The 19,632-nt window shown below is 39.0% G+C and overlaps 1 protein-coding gene across 1 annotated transcript in view; it reads left to right on the forward strand.

Moving 5' to 3' along the window:
* The window catches only part of LOC115621479 (tyrosine-protein phosphatase 99A), a 200,864-nt gene that overhangs the window by 96,429 nt on the left and 84,803 nt on the right, over nucleotides 1-19,632 (forward strand). The window contains exon 7 of the mRNA XM_030515138.1: nucleotides 2,328-2,442. Within this exon, the coding sequence (XP_030370998.1) occupies nucleotides 2,328-2,442 (115 nt within the window). The remainder of the gene's footprint in view (nucleotides 1-2,327; nucleotides 2,443-19,632) is intronic.

The following is a 19,632-nucleotide window of genomic DNA, read 5'->3' on the forward strand; positions in this document are numbered from 1 at the left end:
AACGATGAAATTAACGCCATTTGCCTCAGAAATGTATTCAATTTTTTTTTTTAGAAAACTGATACCCGCTATTTCTATCTTCCGAAGATATTAAACCCGCTACATTTAGAGAATTCCCTAACCTGGCTGTTGCCATTCTTTTTTATTGTCAGCTAGATTTTCCTTAATTCCCTAAAGGGAATTCCTATATTCAATTCCATTTCAATGAGAAACCACCTTTACGATAAACTATCATACCAGCCTTGATGGTTCTAATTTTGAGTTCTGGAGCTGTTTTATGCTCGCTAATAGAAAGCAGTTTGTGCGGTATTTATTGGTGGTTCTATTTTTTTGCCTGAATTACTTAACATCCGTCTTTTGTTAAAATACGTTAAACTTAAACTAAACGATAGCTAAAATGGCCGCTTCTTGCCACACAAGAATTGTTCTAACTTTAGTATTCACTTAACTTAATCAATTAACAAGGCCAACCAAACAGTGGACAGAAATAACTTTGGACTGCCATAAAAATACCAACAGTTGTAAATTTCCACGCTCATTAACTCTCACTCGCCTCCTCTCGGAGCTAAGAGGAAAGCCGCCTGGCGACTACATAAACTGAAATTATATGGCGGTATTAGCGTCGCCAACGCAGCTAAACCGCATACACACACACTCACACGCACACTAACACATGCGCTCCCAAAAAGATATTGCGCTTACATAAAAATAACTACAATGAGGCACGGACTAGTTAAATCAAAGCCCAGTGGTCGGAGGAGAAGAAGTTCAGGAAGAGCACGCCTAAAAAGCCCAACTGCCACTTAAGCTTCTGGCATGGCAGTCAATCCGTTTCTAAGCAGGGCCGAAGCACCGCACGGCCACGAGAGCCAGCTCGTTGGTTGTTGGCTCTGTTGTTGCTTTGTGGTGTAACCGCATGCTTCATGGCAACAACAGAGACAGACAGACAGACGAACGGCTCTGCTTTGGGATATATCGCCGCAACCATGGGCGTACCAATGATGTTAGGGGGCAGCGAATAAAATGTTTAATAGCATTTTATTTAATATACAGTTTTTAGGGCTTTTAAAATAAATTACAATAAATGCAAATAAAATATCATCGTAAAAAAATCCAATTTCTATGTATATTAATTTTTTTATTTACCATTCTTAACATTTGTCATTAAATTTCTTTTAAGAGGTAAGCAATAAAACATTCCTTCTGAAGGGGTTTTAATCAGATGGATTCATTTTTGAACTTTACTTTTTACACTTGCAGAGAACTATGAAATTGTGCTAGCTTTAAAAACCATCTTAAGAGTTTTCGCTGCTCTGTTATTTTGTTCTTTCGCTTCGTACATTTGTTTCAACTTATAACCATTTAATTGTTTATATTTTTTGGAATGTTTCAATCGTTTATAAATTTAAAATTGCTAATTCGCTCAACATTTTATTTATTAAACCACAGATTTAGTTTTTAAATGTACCAAGACACGTATTTCATTTTTACCTCTTAAGCACAAAACGAATTGAATTTTTGATTAACATTTATATTCCTAAACATTTCGAAATATTAATTTTAAGAGTTGAAATGACGCCCTGACGGCCACATCGTACGCCCATGGTTTCGGCACAGAGACAGTCGTGGCCGGCGCACTAATGTATGCTACATAATTTGTGTTTTCTACTGTTAGCAACAACGGGCCAGCCTCTTTAGTTACATACGTGTGCTTGTGTGTAGTTGGAGTGTGTCGTATGTTTTTTCAAGTCTGTGGCTTGTTTTATGGTTTCGCACTGCTTTTGACCTTTCGTTAAATTTTAATAACCCACACAGGAGGATGCGCCACCCAACAAAATCGCTTAGTAGCTAAGTGCGCGCAGATTTAGAAGGCCAACTTGGCAACGAACAAACAACTTAAAGCGGATTTGAATAAAACATATAAATATATATAAACATTAATCTGAATGTGGCTGTTTCCATAATTAAGCCCCAGTGTACACGTGTGCAAAAAATTAACAGTAGTGGTTAAAACGAAACGCCAACGGAACTCAATTTCCTTAACATCCATCCACTTCTCACGGCGACGTGTCGCCACTGCAAATATATGTATCTCAAGAGCTGCAATTTTTATTTTTGCCACCGTGTTGGCGTTGCATCTTAAAAATGGGCAACGCCCAATTTCCGCTTAAACTTTTCACTTTTCGACGAGATCGACAGAGATGACGACGGCAAGTGCTTCTTGACTTTATAAGTATTCTTATTTTTGGATTTTTCGTAAAATGCAGAAACCATAAAAGTTTGCTCGAGTTTCATATTTCTTTCAACTTTTGCCTCATTCATTGCAGAGCCATGAAATACAGAATCTGGAAACCTACACGCAATACAAAGTGACCGTGCAGGTTTTCAATCCAGAGGGCTTGGGCCCAGAAACAACCATACTGGTGATGACCGACGAAGGAGGTGAGTTTTAAATCAACTTATTTATATGTTTAATAAGTAAGAGCTAAGAGTAATTAAAATTAAACAAGTAAAAAAGCTAAAGTCGGGTGTCCCGACATTGAAATACTCTGTACATATGTTTACAATAATTATAGAAAATAAAAAAAATTAAGAAAATAAAAAAAAAAAATTTGATCGATTTTACCTCTCTCGGTATTCGAACTCACGTAAAGGGTGTATAATTGCACATTTACATAGCAATTTCGTCTGTGTGAGTGTATGTATGCCTATGCGCATCAATTCGTGTCTGTGTAAGCATTTTCGCAGTCAACAAAACAGCAACATCAACAACAGCCGCGGGCAGCGCTTGAGCAGCGCTGCAGCAGCGCTGCATCAGCAAATATATTTATGGCTATAACTTCTTGTTAAATCGGTCTATCATAATAAAATTTGGCATACGGACACATAATAACTAACTGGGGGTATTTCCAAAATTTTAGTTCGAAATTCCAAGAATTACGGGAGTTACGATTTGCGGGGTAGAGGGGGGAGGGAGGGGAATTCCAAAATATACATTTTCTGCGTATTCACATAAGGCATCTGGGACTAAAATTTGGTGTTCCTAGGTCTTATAGTCTCCGAGATATAGGCGATTATACGAATGGAAAATCGGGAAAACCCCCATAGGGGGGAAGTGGGGGGGGAAATCAAAAAAATAAAACAAACTCGTATAGAATACACACATAACGCATCTTCGTGCAAAATTTGGTGTCTCTATCTCTTATAGTCTCTGAGATCCAGGTGTTCATACGGACGGACAGACGGACAGACAGACAGGGCTAGATCGACTCGTCTCGTCATGCTGATCAAGAATATATATACTTTGTGGGGTCTGCCACGCCTCCTTCTGCCTGTTACATTTTTCAGCTCCCGCAAACCTAATATACTCTTGTACATTTCATGTACAGAGTATAAAAACAAAATAAGACTTTCTTAAAGCCTGATACAATAAATAGATTAAATGAACGCTGGAATGAGCTCACATATTACCTCAAAGGAATGTTAATGTTAATTTAATAGAAATAACTGAAAAGAAATCATAGAGAGAGAAATAATAAAAATCATCAAAGTTAATCACAAAATTAAATCGATATATGTATATAAAAGGACGAATCAAATAATCTTCGCTGAAGGAAACAAATTACAATTAGAAAGTTGTATTCCTGAACAAAATTTGACTGTGCCTACAAATGTCCCACCAATCCTGTGTGTGGCCAAGACTTGCTTAATGTAGAGTAGGTTTTTTCCCCAGTTCTCTTGCTAATGTCAAATCATACAGACTACATCCTTTGAGCACCTGGATAGTCAAATAGCATTATACTAAGAACTGAATATTACGACTTGAGTCGTATTGGTTCATTTCTGTATTTATAATATCAAGCATTTAAGTGGAAAACTCAAATATTTAAGTGTGTCTAACGAAGTTATTTGGATTCTTACATGAATCGACAAGACATATGCCTTGACAATGACTCTTAAAAGAACTTTCAGAATTTGCTCTTTTGCTGCCATTTTTAACTTTTCAACTTTCAACAGAAAATGGTGTTAATTGTGTGACTCCCTAGATAAGAAAAGCAAAAAATGTTAGGATCCTTAGCTCAAATGTCAATGTCATGTACCCCAAGCATGACAAGAGTGCATTAGACTCCAAAGTTGTGACAACGACAGCAGCAGCCGGAGAACTACAAGTCTGTGAGTGAAAATACAAGTATAAAACTGAAACAAAATTATCAGGCACAACAGGCTATTGAGCTTAACTTTTGCTCGCCCTCTCCCCCACGTTATCTATCTTTATCTGTCCGTCACTATTTCCGTTGTCTGTTTTGCAATGACAAGTGTTTTGGGGTTGAACACGAAACCGGCTACTTGACAACCTAAATCCCTAAACCCTTGACTCTTTGCTGCGCCTTTAAGCAGCTCCTGCACTAGCAATACAAACACAATGCTGCAATGTAAGATAATAGGTTGACAAAGGCGTGGGTGGGCACATGCCATGGAATATATGTATTTTCTAAGCTGGTAAAAGGCCAAAAGAAATACTAGTGCGTGCCGACTAAACTGCAATATGAACCGAGGACGACCCGAGGACCAAGACCAAGACGATGTCAATGTCAAAAAGTTAAAACGCAATAGCCCATAACAGTAGTAACAACAATGGCAACAGCAACAAGGATCAAGAAAGAGGCGCTCAGTTGCCCTAAACGAGAGTGTCGGCAAATCCTAATCAAAGACAGCCACGAAACGGGCGTCGAGTCAAAGTGCCGGCAACTGCTCTAAGGATTTGGACAGAGAAACAGACAATATAAAAAAAAAGAATGGAAGAGGGAAAAACGCAAATTGAAGCCTTAGAATTGCTTTGCAATTGCGTTGGCGTGACGTGCTCACCACGTGTCCTTTGCAAACAAAATTATTGTCACTGCTTGCGCTTAAAGATTTCACCGTGAAGTCTAAAGACATTATTGGTGTGCTGTCTTGTGTGGCAGTGGCAGTAGCAGTGGCTTGCCCTCTGACTGTGCTGTTGTGCTTGGCCGCCCTGCTAAGCTGCATTTCAAGGTTTCATAATTTTCACCGCATGTGGTGGGCGCCTTGTGGTATGCTACAGTTGCTTTATAGTCCTTTTCGTGCTTTATTTCCGCACAGCATGTATCCCAAACAGAGGACAGCAGGAAGCAGCAGTCAACGCATTTCTTTAGAAATAATACACTCGAATTGGTTCGACTTTTTAAATGTCTGTGCGTGTGTGTTTCAGACATTTTGGCATTGAATTACAATCCCAGTTTTCGAAATGTACTTTTATTTTTGTTCAAGGCTTAAGGCCAGCTTGTTACACCTGAGTTTTAAGTAAAAAAAAAAAATAGAGAACAGGCACATTTGCCTGCTAATTAATCAACTGCCAAAAGCAGTTGCATACATATACGAGTACTGGCATGTGTCTACATACATATAAAGGGTGTTTTGAGGGTGATATAGAACTTTTAATTGAAATCAAACATTCTTTTTTCTTTCTTTTCTCTACTATTATGGCGATATTGATGCAGAAACTTAACTTGCAGGGTTTAATTGTTCTCCACTCTTCTAATTGTTATGGCGCCTAATATTGTCTTCCAGTGCTTAAATCGATGCTGCTAGCTGCAACTATTTCAAATTCCCCAACAAATGGTAGTCTAATCTTCTAATTGTGTTTCAAATATCTTAGAACGCAATAATTTTACATAAATTTTCATGCATGATGAGTTGCCAACACGATATTACGAAATCGATAAACTTTTCGAGTGTTGGCACATAAAAAACACCCTTTATTAAAGATAAAAACTTTACCTTCACCCCGAAAAACAAAAAACCATAACAACAAACCCCTTGTGTGCCGCCTGTTGGCAAACTCATTAAATATCTGCTTTTGGTTAAACTTGCTGCTTAAGCCGGTGCAAATCCCTGGAAAGCTCTCACCTGCCACAACATACAGACATACTCAAACATACTGCAAGAGCAACAAAAAATGTGCGAAAAAGCTCAGTGCAGAAATGAAATTACAAAATTATGCCAGCTGCCAGCATTTGCAAAAGTTCGCAGAGCACCTGAAGTCGAACAAGTAACCAAGCAGGCTCGAAGGCATGGAGGCAGTAAGGCGGTAAGGCGGTAAGGCAGTCAGACAGTCAGACAGTCGAGCAAGCAAACAGATGCGGCTATTAAAGAATGTAGTACGTACGTATATAATGACCCTCTGAATATCCGAAACACTATGGTTAGATTTTGATGTGTCTGCCACAAATGTGAGAAGGAGTGCATAAATGAGTTGATCCGAGCTTTGCTTGCCATGTTGTACAACTGAGCCATGTACATAGATTTTAAGTGGATTTCATACATTTTTAAATAATAATCAATAGGAAGAGGCCAAGCAATGCTAAACTTCAACGAAGTACATTTCTTTATTAAATAACATTAATAATATAGCAAGTTAAAGGCAAGTTAAAACGGAATATAGTAACTAGAATAGAGCTAACAAATGGTGTTACAAATGTAACAGATTGCCGCAAATTTTAGCGCCTCGACTTCAATATAAAAGGGGTGCTTGAGCTAATTGCTAGAGTGAAACTCTATTTGTCGTTGGAAGGATAGCTAAGTACGCATTCCAGTTAGCTATCTCTACAAGAAGAGTTGTTTTTAAACTTCAAAAGAATTTCTTGTCTAGGAACACACAATGAAGCTTTATATGTGGCTATGTAAACAGGGTTATATTTACTCCAAGATCTAATATTTACTATAGAGAACTTCATAGCCTTAGCAAGCGACGAGAAACCCTTAGAGGTTCATAATATGCTTAGCAAATCAAAAACCATTGGTGCAGATTCTATTATTGATTACATATTTAATAGGTTATTAATTAAAAGGTCTTTGAATATTTTAAATCACATGTTGAACATTGGAAGTTCAACTTATTTTATGACTTATAGTTCGGATCTATGTTTAACTCCATGTTGCCTGCTGTTACGCTAATTGACATCTTCATGACTTAAACACTTCTGGAGATAGTTATTTAAATCCCCGGTTCAATAAGCCATGAAGGATCCATGGATTATGTGTTGATTAAATCTTATTGAGCTTAAACCTTAAGTCTTTCTTCGAACAGCGATTATCAGCGTGCATTCGAATGCTGATATCATTTTAAATAAACGCATTAAAGCTTGGTTATTAAAACTGCTCTTTTGACTTGTCGATAAGAAATGTTAATACTGAATGTCTCTTCATCTCACATCTAACCAGATTTAACAAATTTCTTGTGAAGCCAATGTATCAATGAGATATTGGGTTTGTATCACCTTTCAAGTGCGGCCATTGTTTCTCTTTCAATGATATTTATTTCAAACGCTCCGATAGTTGTGAAATTCCATATTATTTATGAATCAGCTCTGTTATTTATTATTTATTCCACTGTGCCACATCAACTTTAATATGAGTTTTGTTGCGAGCTTGCTGCTGTTGGTGTCGATAGCCTTGGAAAACCTCAAGTCGAAACGCCAAACTCAATTCGAAACGAAGAGCAGCCATAACTCAAGCAAAAGATTTCGTACTGAATTTTATGCTAATTATGCGCTAAGCTTTCAACTTTTCCAAAGCTGTCTTTGGCTCAGGCAACACAGTCAACGACTGATTCATCCAGAGAGTTGGGCCAGCGGCTGGGCAAAGAGTTAGAGAGTTCGGTGAACGCAGATAAAGTTTGAATTGTGAAGTACATACATACATATACTATATTTTCTAAAGATATTTTACGCTTATGCAAACACTCGGCTTACTGCCGACTTACGGAAATTAAAACTAAGTAAAGCAAAGTATTTGCAGATGCCTACCGAATAATGCAACAACAAAAACAGCAAAAATCAAATAAGCAACAACAAAAAAGTGGAATGGAATGGCAAACTTTCTCTGTCACCGCAAACGTTGATTTGTTCAATCTCCGCCCCGATTTTATTCGTCTGCATTTTATTTATAGCTTATGCTTATTATGTACGAAGCTGCTACTTTTGTCCATTTGTGCATTGCGAGCGCCAGAGCGTCGTCTTCAGCGTCAACACTTCCGCCTGACTGTGCTTCAGACTGAAACGGAAGCGGAAATCCACGTTAGAAAGGCGCGCAACAACAAAACAAAAATCTAAATAGACTTGGAAATGGAAATAGAAATGGCAACACAGCACATACGCGACATGCCTGGCCAGTTCTCGTTTTTCCTCCATTTTTTCCTCAATTTTATTTTACTTCTCCTCTTCCTCTTACTCTTCCTCCTCGACTTTGGCTCTTTGGGTTTGTTGCTGAGTGTGCAGCATATGGCAAAAGTTTAAGTAAGCAATTTTTATTTATTTATATTTTCCATTTCAATACTACGACTACACACACACACACACACACAATCTCACACTCACACGCTCACACACAATCGCACACACACGTGCACACTTTGTAATATGCAGCTGGAGGAAATATGAAAAATTGCAGCATATTTTCGCAGGCTAACTCAAACTTTTATTTGTTTGCTTCGTTGCATGCTCAGGAATTTTGTGGTCGAACGAGTCAAAATCGGTTTGCATTTCTCTCGCTTATTTCTCGGATATTACAAATATATATGCCCTTTCCTTATTCAAATAAATAAAAAGGCATACAAAGGCAGAAAATTCCACGCTTCATCGTTCCTACAGTCGTTTGTTTGTTTCACTATTTGTTAGTTTTCTGGGCTCGTTCGAGTATCGTGAACGCTCTTGAGTTACATTTGGCATTTGGTTCTGATATGCTTGGCATGTGTCTGCGTATGTGTGAAATACTTGCACTATAACGCCAAATTAGGTGTTTGCTGAACTGAGACAGGACTTGAACTGGTATGAGGTTCACAGACAAATAACTAGCAGTATTAAGAGCTTTCTTTATTGTCTCATGGACTAAATGTTGCAGTTTAGTTAATTAAGTTTATTGAGAACACCTTAAAAAGCTTCTGCCCCCTCACTGAGACTACTAATGAATGCCATACTTCTCACTCTTTCAATGGAACGCTTCGGACGCTATACCCAAAAATATATGATTACCTTGCTTTTCCACAGCAAATGAATAATAAGTTCAAGTAGATCGTAAAATAGAACAGCCTGTTAATCTTTTAGGTTGAGGACAGATATGAGAAAACTTTTCATTATTGTAATTTTGTTTAGCTAATAGCTTTGAAAAAGAAAATACAACCTTTCAGAGACGATTTTACCTTAGACTATACATCACTAAAGTATCGAGATATTCAATTATTCAATATTCGCCACGATAATAGAAATCCCTTTAATTAACAATATATCGAACATAGCTAGAGATTTGGCCCCTGCCGAACATAGCCGAAGTTGTGAGGTACCTGACGTTGCATCACAAGGTTCTAATAAGGTGAAGTTCGGAAAATGTTCGGCAGTTATCTAATCCTAACTCATTTAGTGAGTGAGAATTAGCCAAGAAGAGCCTAGACACCATAAAATACTATTACATGGGTTGAGAGATTAGCTTTTACTATTATTTTCTATTAGTATGTATGTCTATAATACAAATTAATTATGAATGAGACTATAACACATTGGCCGTAATCTCAACTGCCGTTATAAAAGACTTTTTCATTCAAATTGAATCTCCTCAAAATGCCAGCAATGCACACGAACAATTACTATTTGAAATACAATTTAGATGTTTCTTTTATATTAATTAATAAATAATTAAGTGGAAATTTCGAAATGAAATGTCTCGCTCACATCAGCAACTTTAACATAATTAAATTATGCAATATAATACAAGTAATATAATAGAACGGCTTCCGCCTCTTGCAGCACTTTACAAAATGTACAATCGAGGCAAACAAAACAAACACTCCATTAGGCATGCCTTGCAGTTGCAGTGCATTCAGCACCTCCCCTCCTCCACCACCACCCCCACCCCCCTCTACCAGGCCACTACCGCACTCCCACTTCGAGCAGCTAGAACATCAGCTATTTATCAGCTGCGCTTGTCAAGCCTCAGGACAACTCTACAGCAACACATCCACCCCCGACCGCCCCCACCAGCAGCAGAAGCAGCCCAAAGCACTCAGCAGTGCAGTACTTGGGGAAAATTAATAGACACGCTTGCAATGAAAAGAAAACGCGAGCGCGAAAAACCGCTCAGTCTGCAGTTCAAATGCAATTCAGTTTGACGAAAAACCCCAAATGCGCAAAAAATAAAAAACTGTTGAAATGGGAAGGGCAGGGAGGGGAAAACTAAAATTGCGCATTCTAAATGAAAGCTAAAGTAAATGGAAAATCCATTTTCGCTGTTGCTGTCAAAAGCTTGCGGTGGGCGTGCGGTGTACCGCACTGCCAATGCCGGGCAGGTAGTACGAGTACTATACTATATATCTGCCCACCTTATTCCCTGTCCCTGTCCCTATCCGTATCTCTCACCCTTTCCCAATTTCATTTTTCTCACGCTGTGCTCGGCGGTTTGCCGGTTGCCTGCTTCTGGTTCCTTAGTGTTTGCCTAAGCGTCGCTCGGCCGCGCTCTCAAACTCTGGCAGAACTTTGCTTGCAACAAAATTAATTACCTTTGGCTACTTTCAACTGGTGGTGAGAGCTTCGTTTTCCACATCATCCTCGGTGCTGTTTGCATGCCAAAGCAAAAGGTAGTCCAACATCCTGTCTCCTGCCTTTAAAGCGTGAACCGCAGGTTTGCTAAAAACGGCAACAACAACAGCAACAACAAAAAAAAAAAAAACGAGAAAAGTTGGCAACTCTGAAAAACTGCAGGCGGCCAGCGGAAGTGACAAGAAGAATAACAGCAACAACAACAACAACAAAAACGATGATGACGATGGCGGCGGCAGCAACAGATAAAAATATGGCCGCCGCGAGAAGAAGCAGCAAATGAAGAAGATGCTGCGGACGCGACGCGACGCGACGCGACGCTGGTTGAGGATGAGCTACAACGTGAAAAGTATGTTTTAATAAAAACGGAAATGAAGCAGCGTTACCGTTATTTCCTGTTTGCGTACAGTTTTGTTTGAAGCCAACAGTAGCCAGTAGCCAGCACACACAACCACAGCCACAATGAGAAACAGAGGGCAAGAGCAAGAGAAAGAGATTTGAACACACACACACACACAGACAAAGAGACAGACACCAATACACTCTTCAAATTTACGCCTGTCCTGCTGCATTTCTTTCCCACTACAAACTACATAAAAATGATAAACCGCAAACCACTTAAAAAAGTTTCCAGCAAGCTCAGAGTAAAAAAGTTTTGGTAAATAGACCAAATTAATGAGCAGCAACGGACAAGCCATGGCAGCACCATCTGATGCTCTGCTTGCAAAGTTGCAGCATGCGACTAGGAAAATGAGTGGCAACTAAATCACAATGTATACCCAGTTTATTGATTCGCCCAAGAGTACTACTTTTTAGGTTTAAAGAAGCCAAGCCAATGCAGCTTTTTAAGCATTCCCAAGCCCAAAAAAGTATACAATTCTCAAGGCTATCGATTCAAATTATAAATTTATGCACCTATCCAAGGCAGACGGCAAGCAACCATAAAAGTAGTTCAGTGAACATTTATTTATGTAAAACATTGTGTTAAATGACAGGTAACTGCGATAGTTCATGGTCAGCAACAGACGATTAATAAGTATTAATCAGAATTATGGTAAACTAAAATGAATTTAAAGCAGTTGGATCAAGAAAAATCATAAATTTAATTTCACCTTAATTATTAGTTTTAAAGCAAAGCTCTCCAAATTGCAGTAAAAGTATAATCGCGCAATAAAATTATTATTTCAAATAGAACCGTAATACTTGTACATTTTTTAATTATTCCCAAAGGCTTTTGGCTTCGGTGCCTCCATTAAACTCTAGAAATGTGGAACAACGCATAGTCGCATATTAAATGCGCTATTGACATGGCAACATATGTACAACTAGTGTCATATAGACTATCATACGACTTGTGAGTGACACGCCCAGCCGCGCCCAGCACCGCAATGCAATTGGCCCAAAAGCCGGCTAATAAAACATTTCAAAGCAATCACAAGTTTGTGCTCCACTTCGATTGCTGGCATTGCATGTCAGCTCCCTTTGGCATGCGAATCCATACCAGAAATGAGAGAAGAAAAACTCGAATGCAAATGAAAGTAAGACAGTTTCTACACCCTCCCCTCCCCTCCCAGCCTATCTCGTTACGTATCTTGCTGGGCATGCGGCAAAAAGGGGCGATTGCCAAAATGAAAATGAAATGAAATGTTCGAAAAGTTGCTGAAAATGGCGTTGACAAATAATTTCATATCATGTTTCTGTATGTGTGCGTGTGTGTGTGTGTGTAGTCAATAGGGTGTAGACAGTGTTCAAAAGTTTTCCATCTTCATGCCAAGTACTGAGAAAGATCAGTTTCATTTAATTTTGACTTGTGAAGGCAGGAACTTAGGCAAAAGATGTCAACACGGAGACTTTCCAACTATGCGGGTAACATTGACAAATCAAAGAATTTCAGGGTAGCGCGACAGACTATGATGCCAGACAATAGCAGCGAGAGAACGATGCTAAGGAAGCGGGAATGGCAAAAAGAGGTATTCCACCTGTCTGCCTGCCTAACATTTTTCCTATTGAGCTTTTTGACAAATTTTCTGTTCGACTTACTCGTACAGCAGAAGCTCAATCAGTGCTGTGGCTTTCAAAATGTGCCTTTACCCTCGGATCCTCGCCACCATTCTTTTGTGCTGAGCAGGATTTTAAAGTCTTTAACTTTCTTCCTTTGACTTTTGCCGTATTTTGATGCTGACTTCAAAGAATAAAAATAAAAAGAAAATAAAGGAAAGTTCATGGGGAAAGGGTTTTGGCACACCTTCAACAATCTTTAGATAGCGCCAGAGCCAAAACAGCTTGTCATGTGTCGTCTGCCAGATGGAGGAGATGGCAGGCGTGCGTATCTCTATCTATACATACACATACTATATATACATAGAAATGTACGTATGTTTGTGTGTGTTTGTCGTGCATAGCCTGTGGGTTTTTTCACTCGTTTCGGCTTGCCAAGAGTGCAGAAAATTTGTGCAAGTTACGTGCTTGATTACATTTTTCCAAACTTTTTTGTGCGCCCCCGTCAATGGCGTTCGATAAGGTTAAGGCTTAATAGTGTGTGTGTGAGTGTGTGTTTGTGTGTGTGCGTGTATAATGTGTGCTTGTCACACTCATCCCAAAGAGCTGTGACATGGCCGCAGGCGTCGATGCTATTTTTTCTGTTTTTGATTGTTTTTCCTAACGATTCAACCTTTGACAGGGCTAGACAATGCGCCCTGCCCAACTATCAAAAGTTGTCCGCCTATTTGCACAATAAATTAACATAATAGTGCCAACACAGCACACTCTCAATGACTATATGCAACGTCTGGGCAGCCACAGGACATTGCTCAAAAGTATCCATTGTATACGTACAAGTATGTAGCTTCATTTTACACCGAAAAACCTTTTAACAAATTGCGGTCGACAGTAATCGGCTTAAATCAGACTAAAGTCTAACAATTAAATGACAAACACTAAATTCAACAACTATAAACAAAACAATAACGTCAGCTTAGAGTGTTGTAAAGCAGTGTCATTTCTATACGAAATACTCAAATGCATCTCAATCGTTGAGCTTCATTAGATGACCAAGACAGAGAAAATGTACACATGTTGTACGTAATTGAAATGCATATGGAAATGCAATTTAAAGCTTTTACTTTTCTACGCTACGTCTACTGTGCAGACAGCTTAAAACAAAATTTAATCTTTTAAAGATAAAAGCCTTAAATTTTCAGCTTTGAAATGTCTTACAATAAAAATATTTCCAAAAGCAACTAAGCATATTAAACTGTAAAGATAAAGAATCCAACAATTGAAAAAATAAAATAACACGAAATAAATAATTTAGTTGCTTAACCTCAAAGAATATTTATCTCTTTTAAATCAAATCTTTGTTGGTCTTAAATTTAAACCGCTTTAATGCTTCTCTTCTCACACTTAAAACCGAACAGCAACTTGTGTTTATAATCTGAGTAGAAAGGCAAACAAATGTGTGTGTGTGTTAAGAAGAGGAAATGCAGCTACATGAACGTCTCTCTCGATTCGCAGCAGCTGGTGGTGCTAAGAGCTAAAACCAACAACAAATGATGTTCATACAAGTTAGATAAGTTTTAAGATCTTAAAACAAAGATCTCAGCGCGGCCTGAACAAATTTTCTAAATATCTGAAACGTTAAGATATGTTTGCTTTTAAGAATTTGAGAGAACTTTTAAATTCGTCAATATTAGCTTTCGAATTTGCTTTTACTGAGAGCTGGCGTCGTCCTCCTTGTATTACAATAGCCGTGTATAGTTGGCTTTTCAATGCTCAGCATTTTCGTTCTTGTTGTCTTACCACAATTGAATTATGAAAAAACCATCAATCTTGAGATTACTTGGAGAGAAAACCATCCAAACGCGCATATCAGGCGCAAAAGTCAGGATGGCGAAGAGGCTGAGAAGATCGCACCCTGTGGATTTCTCATTTATATATTTTTCAAATATAAAAGTGATGTGTGTTTTATTTATTGTGGATTCTCAAAGAGTGTAAGGGCAAGGCTGATGGACCAACTTAGCCAACTAGCCAACTTATGAGTCGCAACCCTACGATCTTAGACTAAACTAAATGAGCTCTGTTTTAGGTTCTTTGTGTTAACAGACAAGTACATACATTACAAATTATGGTCATCTCTGCAAGAATCATTGCATACATTTATAAGAAATACACATTCTTTTTTTAAAGTTATATCCTGCATGCAGCCAACTCATGCTAAGGTGTTGCCCATTATTGTGTGGCACGCGCCCAATTGCTGTATAGAGTGTCGTGGCAATGTCACATTGCAGGCAACGTACAATGTGGCGTATGATAGATCTGGCTCTAAGCTTGTCTCTGGTTTAACGTTTGTATGACATGTCGAGCACAACACTCCACCACACACACACACACACACACACACATTCATAGAGCTGCAATCAAGCACTAAAACATGGTGCAAGCTCTGCCCTGCCTGCCTGCCTAGCTGCCTAGCTGCCTAGCTGAACCGAACTGGGCTGACTGGCTGGCGAACGGACTCTACGGACTGTTGCTCACTCGTCTCGAGTCGAATGACTGGTTTTATTGTTTTTGTTGTTTCCCAACGCTGTGTGTTACACTACTCTGCAAAATTAGTTTTGCACTTTGTACATTGTCAGTGGCACTCTTTATATTTTTTGTTGTTGTCCAGAAATTTTGTTGTTGTTGTTGTTGCTGCTGCTGTTCTACACATTTGGCAGTTTATCTGTGTGTGCGACGCCCTTCACAATGTCTAGCCAAACGCCTATCGCAGTTAAGCTTCAACTCCCCAATTTCCTATATATATATACATATATACATATATATTTTTGTGGATTCTACGTAGAGTTTGTTTGCGTGTGTGTGTGTGTGTGCCACTCAACTTCAGCTTGTCATGTTCCACATGTGTCTGTGTATTAGTTACCAAAGCGACTTTCATGTGGTTATGCCAACATGCAACAAAAACTATGCACATTTAACGCTAAATGGGCGGCACTAGCTTTAGACAAGCCAACACCCTATCGCACTCTCTCTCCTTCTCTCTCTCTCTGTGTCTGTCTACCATGAACGCCCGATCCTGAGGCTCTTACTCACTTCACTGCCTGGGTTCGGATTTGGTAAATCAGCTCAGGGCAAAGCTTTGAAATTTATTTAAATGCCCGAAAGCTCGTAATAAAGGAGCCGGGACAGGCATAGATTTATGTAGCATGTGCCAAGTGCCATATGCGAGTGAAGTTATGCCACGAGCGCCGCAAAGTAGGCAACACATTTCGTCTAGGCCTAAACCTCCTCTTTCGGCCGAGCTTAGCCGAGATTGCTCTGCACCAACACACACAAGCATACCACACATGTATGTGTGTGTATGCATTCATTTTCATTTGCAACAGACGTGTGCACAACACTCCATCCACAACCATCCACACACACACACACACAATCACACTCTCATATAGGACGCACTTAGCCAAATTGCAATGCTTGGCAATGCTCAGCAATGTCTTCACGCACTCGTCGCCATCGTTGGGGCATCGTAAAGCGTTAGAACCGCATTTGCAAACCAACACGGCAACCCTTTGAGCCGGCTGTCCGCTACCCCGTCCCACTACCCACCATTCAACTGCAGCTTTTTGTGCATTTTTAAAATGTAAATCCTGCAAATTTTATGCATGCTGTGCAGACGAGCGTCGCAGCCGTAGTCTCTGCTTGCGTCGCCGTCGTCGTCGTCTGCCTCACTTATATTATATTTTGTAAAATTGCATTTACACCACAAAAACATTTGCATTTGAAATGTGTTGCTGCTGCTGCCACACACCGCTCGCCAGACACTGCCCATTGCTATTGAGCACAGTGCGCGAAAAGATACAGAAAATAAATAAAATATAAACAAATATCCTCGTAATTCTAAAATTATATATTTTAATAAAATCGATGAGAAATTTGAATGAAGATTGATTCTTGTAAAGTTTTAAGATATTACAATCAAAAATATAAACATTAAGTGACCTTCTTATAGAAAGTTAATTAAAGTTTTCTATTATACAAAATATAAAATTAATTCCTGAAGCAGTATTAAATACATTTGCGTTTAGGGGCATATTACGGTTGGAAAATATTCTAAAGAAAAGCTATCCTTAAAACTTGACTTTACAAAACCGGAAGACTTACTATATAACCTATTTCCTTCAATTGTGTGCAACATTAAAAGCAGATGCATGCTGAAAAGAGGGGAAACCAAAATTTGCTTCAATTTCCAAATTTTTACATTTTTTTACATTTATTTTCTCAGTATAAATAATATAGAATATTTTATTTTTCTTACTATTTACATGTTATCATGCTTATATTATTTTTACTATTTTTTTCCTAATCCTGCATATTTTAAGTAAATGAAATTTTTGAAAGCGTTTTGTGACCTGCATTCCTTATCTACACTTAGCTATGTATTTGTAGGTATGTGGGAGTTCGCTTTTTCTCATAAAGGACGCACGACTATTAATTGCTTGCATGTAGCTACGAGTACATTGCTCTACATGCTGTGCGGCCTGCTGCCACCTGATGCTGCACCAGCACACTATTAAGTATTGAAACAGATTTTCGGTGTTTGTTAAAAATTTGTACTCTCCATCTCTAACAGTGCTCACTTTTTTGAAAATGTTGGAAGAGAAAAGAAAAGAAGCCCGCTAGAAAAATCTCAAATCAAACAGAACGAAGCGATTGCAATTATATAGTATAGTTGCACGTCCTTGGTATTTGGTATTTGTATTATTACTCATGGGTTATATCCTTTACTTAAAGAGTTTCATTTTCAAATCGAAGCTATTCACACATGAATTAATGATTTTGCTGCACTGTGCGCAACAGTTTACTTGTGCTGCTGCATTTGTATGATTGTTGTTTTTGGTGTTGGCTTTTCTGTTGCAACATTTTGCTAAATGCCTTGTAGCCTGGAAATCCTGTTTAGCAATATCCTCGAGACAACATGCCAAGTTCCTGGGCTGAATATTTTCTTAGCATTTTTCGCACATGCGGCGCAGCAGGCAGCAACACATGTTGCTGTTGCAGTTCCAGCCAGTTGCAAGGCAAGGCAAATCAAAGACAGGCAAGCAGCCGGACAGCTGTTTACCGCCTGGTCAGCTTTAATTTAATTTACACTGAGCTGACAGCCACAGAGAGCGTGCAGTTTTTAAGCACACACACACACACAATTACACACCCACACACACAATTACACACCCACACACTAAAGAGTCTTTTTAAGCCTTGCATAAAACCGCAATAATTTCCATTAAATGGCCAATGACACACTTTACATTCGTTCGTTTGATAAATCAGCGACTGACGCACGGCTGACGAACAACTTTCACACCCAAAGGGGTGAAAGAGGTGGTCATGGAAGCTGAGGTGGCTGAAACGTCATGGCAACCGTCTGCGTAAGCCACCCCGCAACAGCTGTGACCACGGTATTATCCCTGCAAAAGCCGCAATTTAATTATAAATAGCGCCAATTATTTTACCATTATGGCTTATTCAATTACTCGTGCTTTATGGCACGTCTAAGACCTGGACCCGAGACTCTGGACAATGCTGCTGTCGATGGCGACGGCGACACAATAAAGCAAGACTGCTGGTACATCCTTACGCAAACAGAAAGCCTTGGTCTTAGTCTTGGTCCTCCCACCAGAGGCAGCCAAGCCATTGTCTTACAGCTCCTGCATCTTTCAGAATCGTCGCCATTCTACGCCCTTTCTCTGCTGAGCCTGCATTCTCTGTCTCTGCAAAATTATGAACTGTTCAAAAAGTATGCAAAAGGCAGGCAATGGCAACGGCCACGGCCACGCCTTGTGCATTTTACATTTTGCATAGAGGGCATAAGCTTTGGGACGACCATACTAAATAAAGATGGCGCTGGCAACTAGCGATGGAAGCGTGACAAATTCCGCAAATAGTTCCACTTTTCGAAAACTTACTATATAAGTTCTCAACTACAAGTTAGTCGTCGAAATTCAACGGCCTTTTTTGCTTTCTTGCTTTAACTCGCATTTAATAATGTTTTCATAAATATGTGCCCTTTTAATATAAGAATGCCTTTCACGATCATAGTTGCACAATTTTCAGTTCAAACTATGAAATGGTTGCTAAAAAGTTTGCATTTATATTCAAGTGCTGTTAAGAAATATAACTTTTTGTATTGAAATCATTTCCCGTACGCGAGTTTCCAATTAATGTCCAGGTTTGTGGTGCATTCTTAATAATGTGCTTCTTTTAGTCTATATGGCTGATTAGCAAATACGATTCAACCGTTCACTTTAAAGTGCAAAACAATTCGTTTTATTCGGCCCTTAGTCCAAAACTAAGGGCTATCTTTTCAGTGTCAGTTCAAACATTCAGTTTGAATTATAGACTTGAATGTCTTGAATATTATTTTTTCTCTATATTATTAAGGCATATACTGAAAAGGTCTAATGTGCACGCACTCCTCTCTAGCGACTCCACCGGTTCCATGGCTTCTGTTTTGTGGTGCAGGCAAAATGCGTTAATTTGATTTAAGCGCTTATGGCATGCGGTCGCCGGCAATGCCAGCGATGCCAACAACTGCGACAATTTGCAAAAACGCTGCGCTTAGCTTAGTTCTTGGCACCATACCGTGTACCCAGGCGACTATATGCAGAAGTTAAAGGGCTGGGGCAGCATGCTGAGCAGAAATACACTAAACATACATACTCGTACATCCTAAAAGCTGCAGTTAAAAGCAAAATTAAAATGATGCTAAAAGCATAATCAGGAGTGGATGCGTTGCGGACAAATTTACCAAATGACAATTGTTAAAGCTTTGAGAAAGCGAAAACAAGAAATTTCCATTTATACTTTGCTCCGACACTAAATTTTGAGGACAAAATGCATGCTTTCAGAGTATGATTTATAAAATTGTCGATTTATTTATTGACTTTTTGGCGGCATTTAATGATTTGCCTATTCCGGAATAGAAATTTCCAGCTGCACTTTGTGCAACAAAATTTAAGTAGTAATGAGT

The sequence above is a fragment of the Scaptodrosophila lebanonensis genome, unplaced genomic scaffold, assembly GCF_003285725.1.
Source record: "Scaptodrosophila lebanonensis strain 11010-0011.00,11010-0021.00 unplaced genomic scaffold, SlebRS2 tig00000024-arrow-pilon, whole genome shotgun sequence".
Classification (NCBI taxonomy): domain Eukaryota; kingdom Metazoa; phylum Arthropoda; class Insecta; order Diptera; family Drosophilidae; genus Scaptodrosophila; species Scaptodrosophila lebanonensis.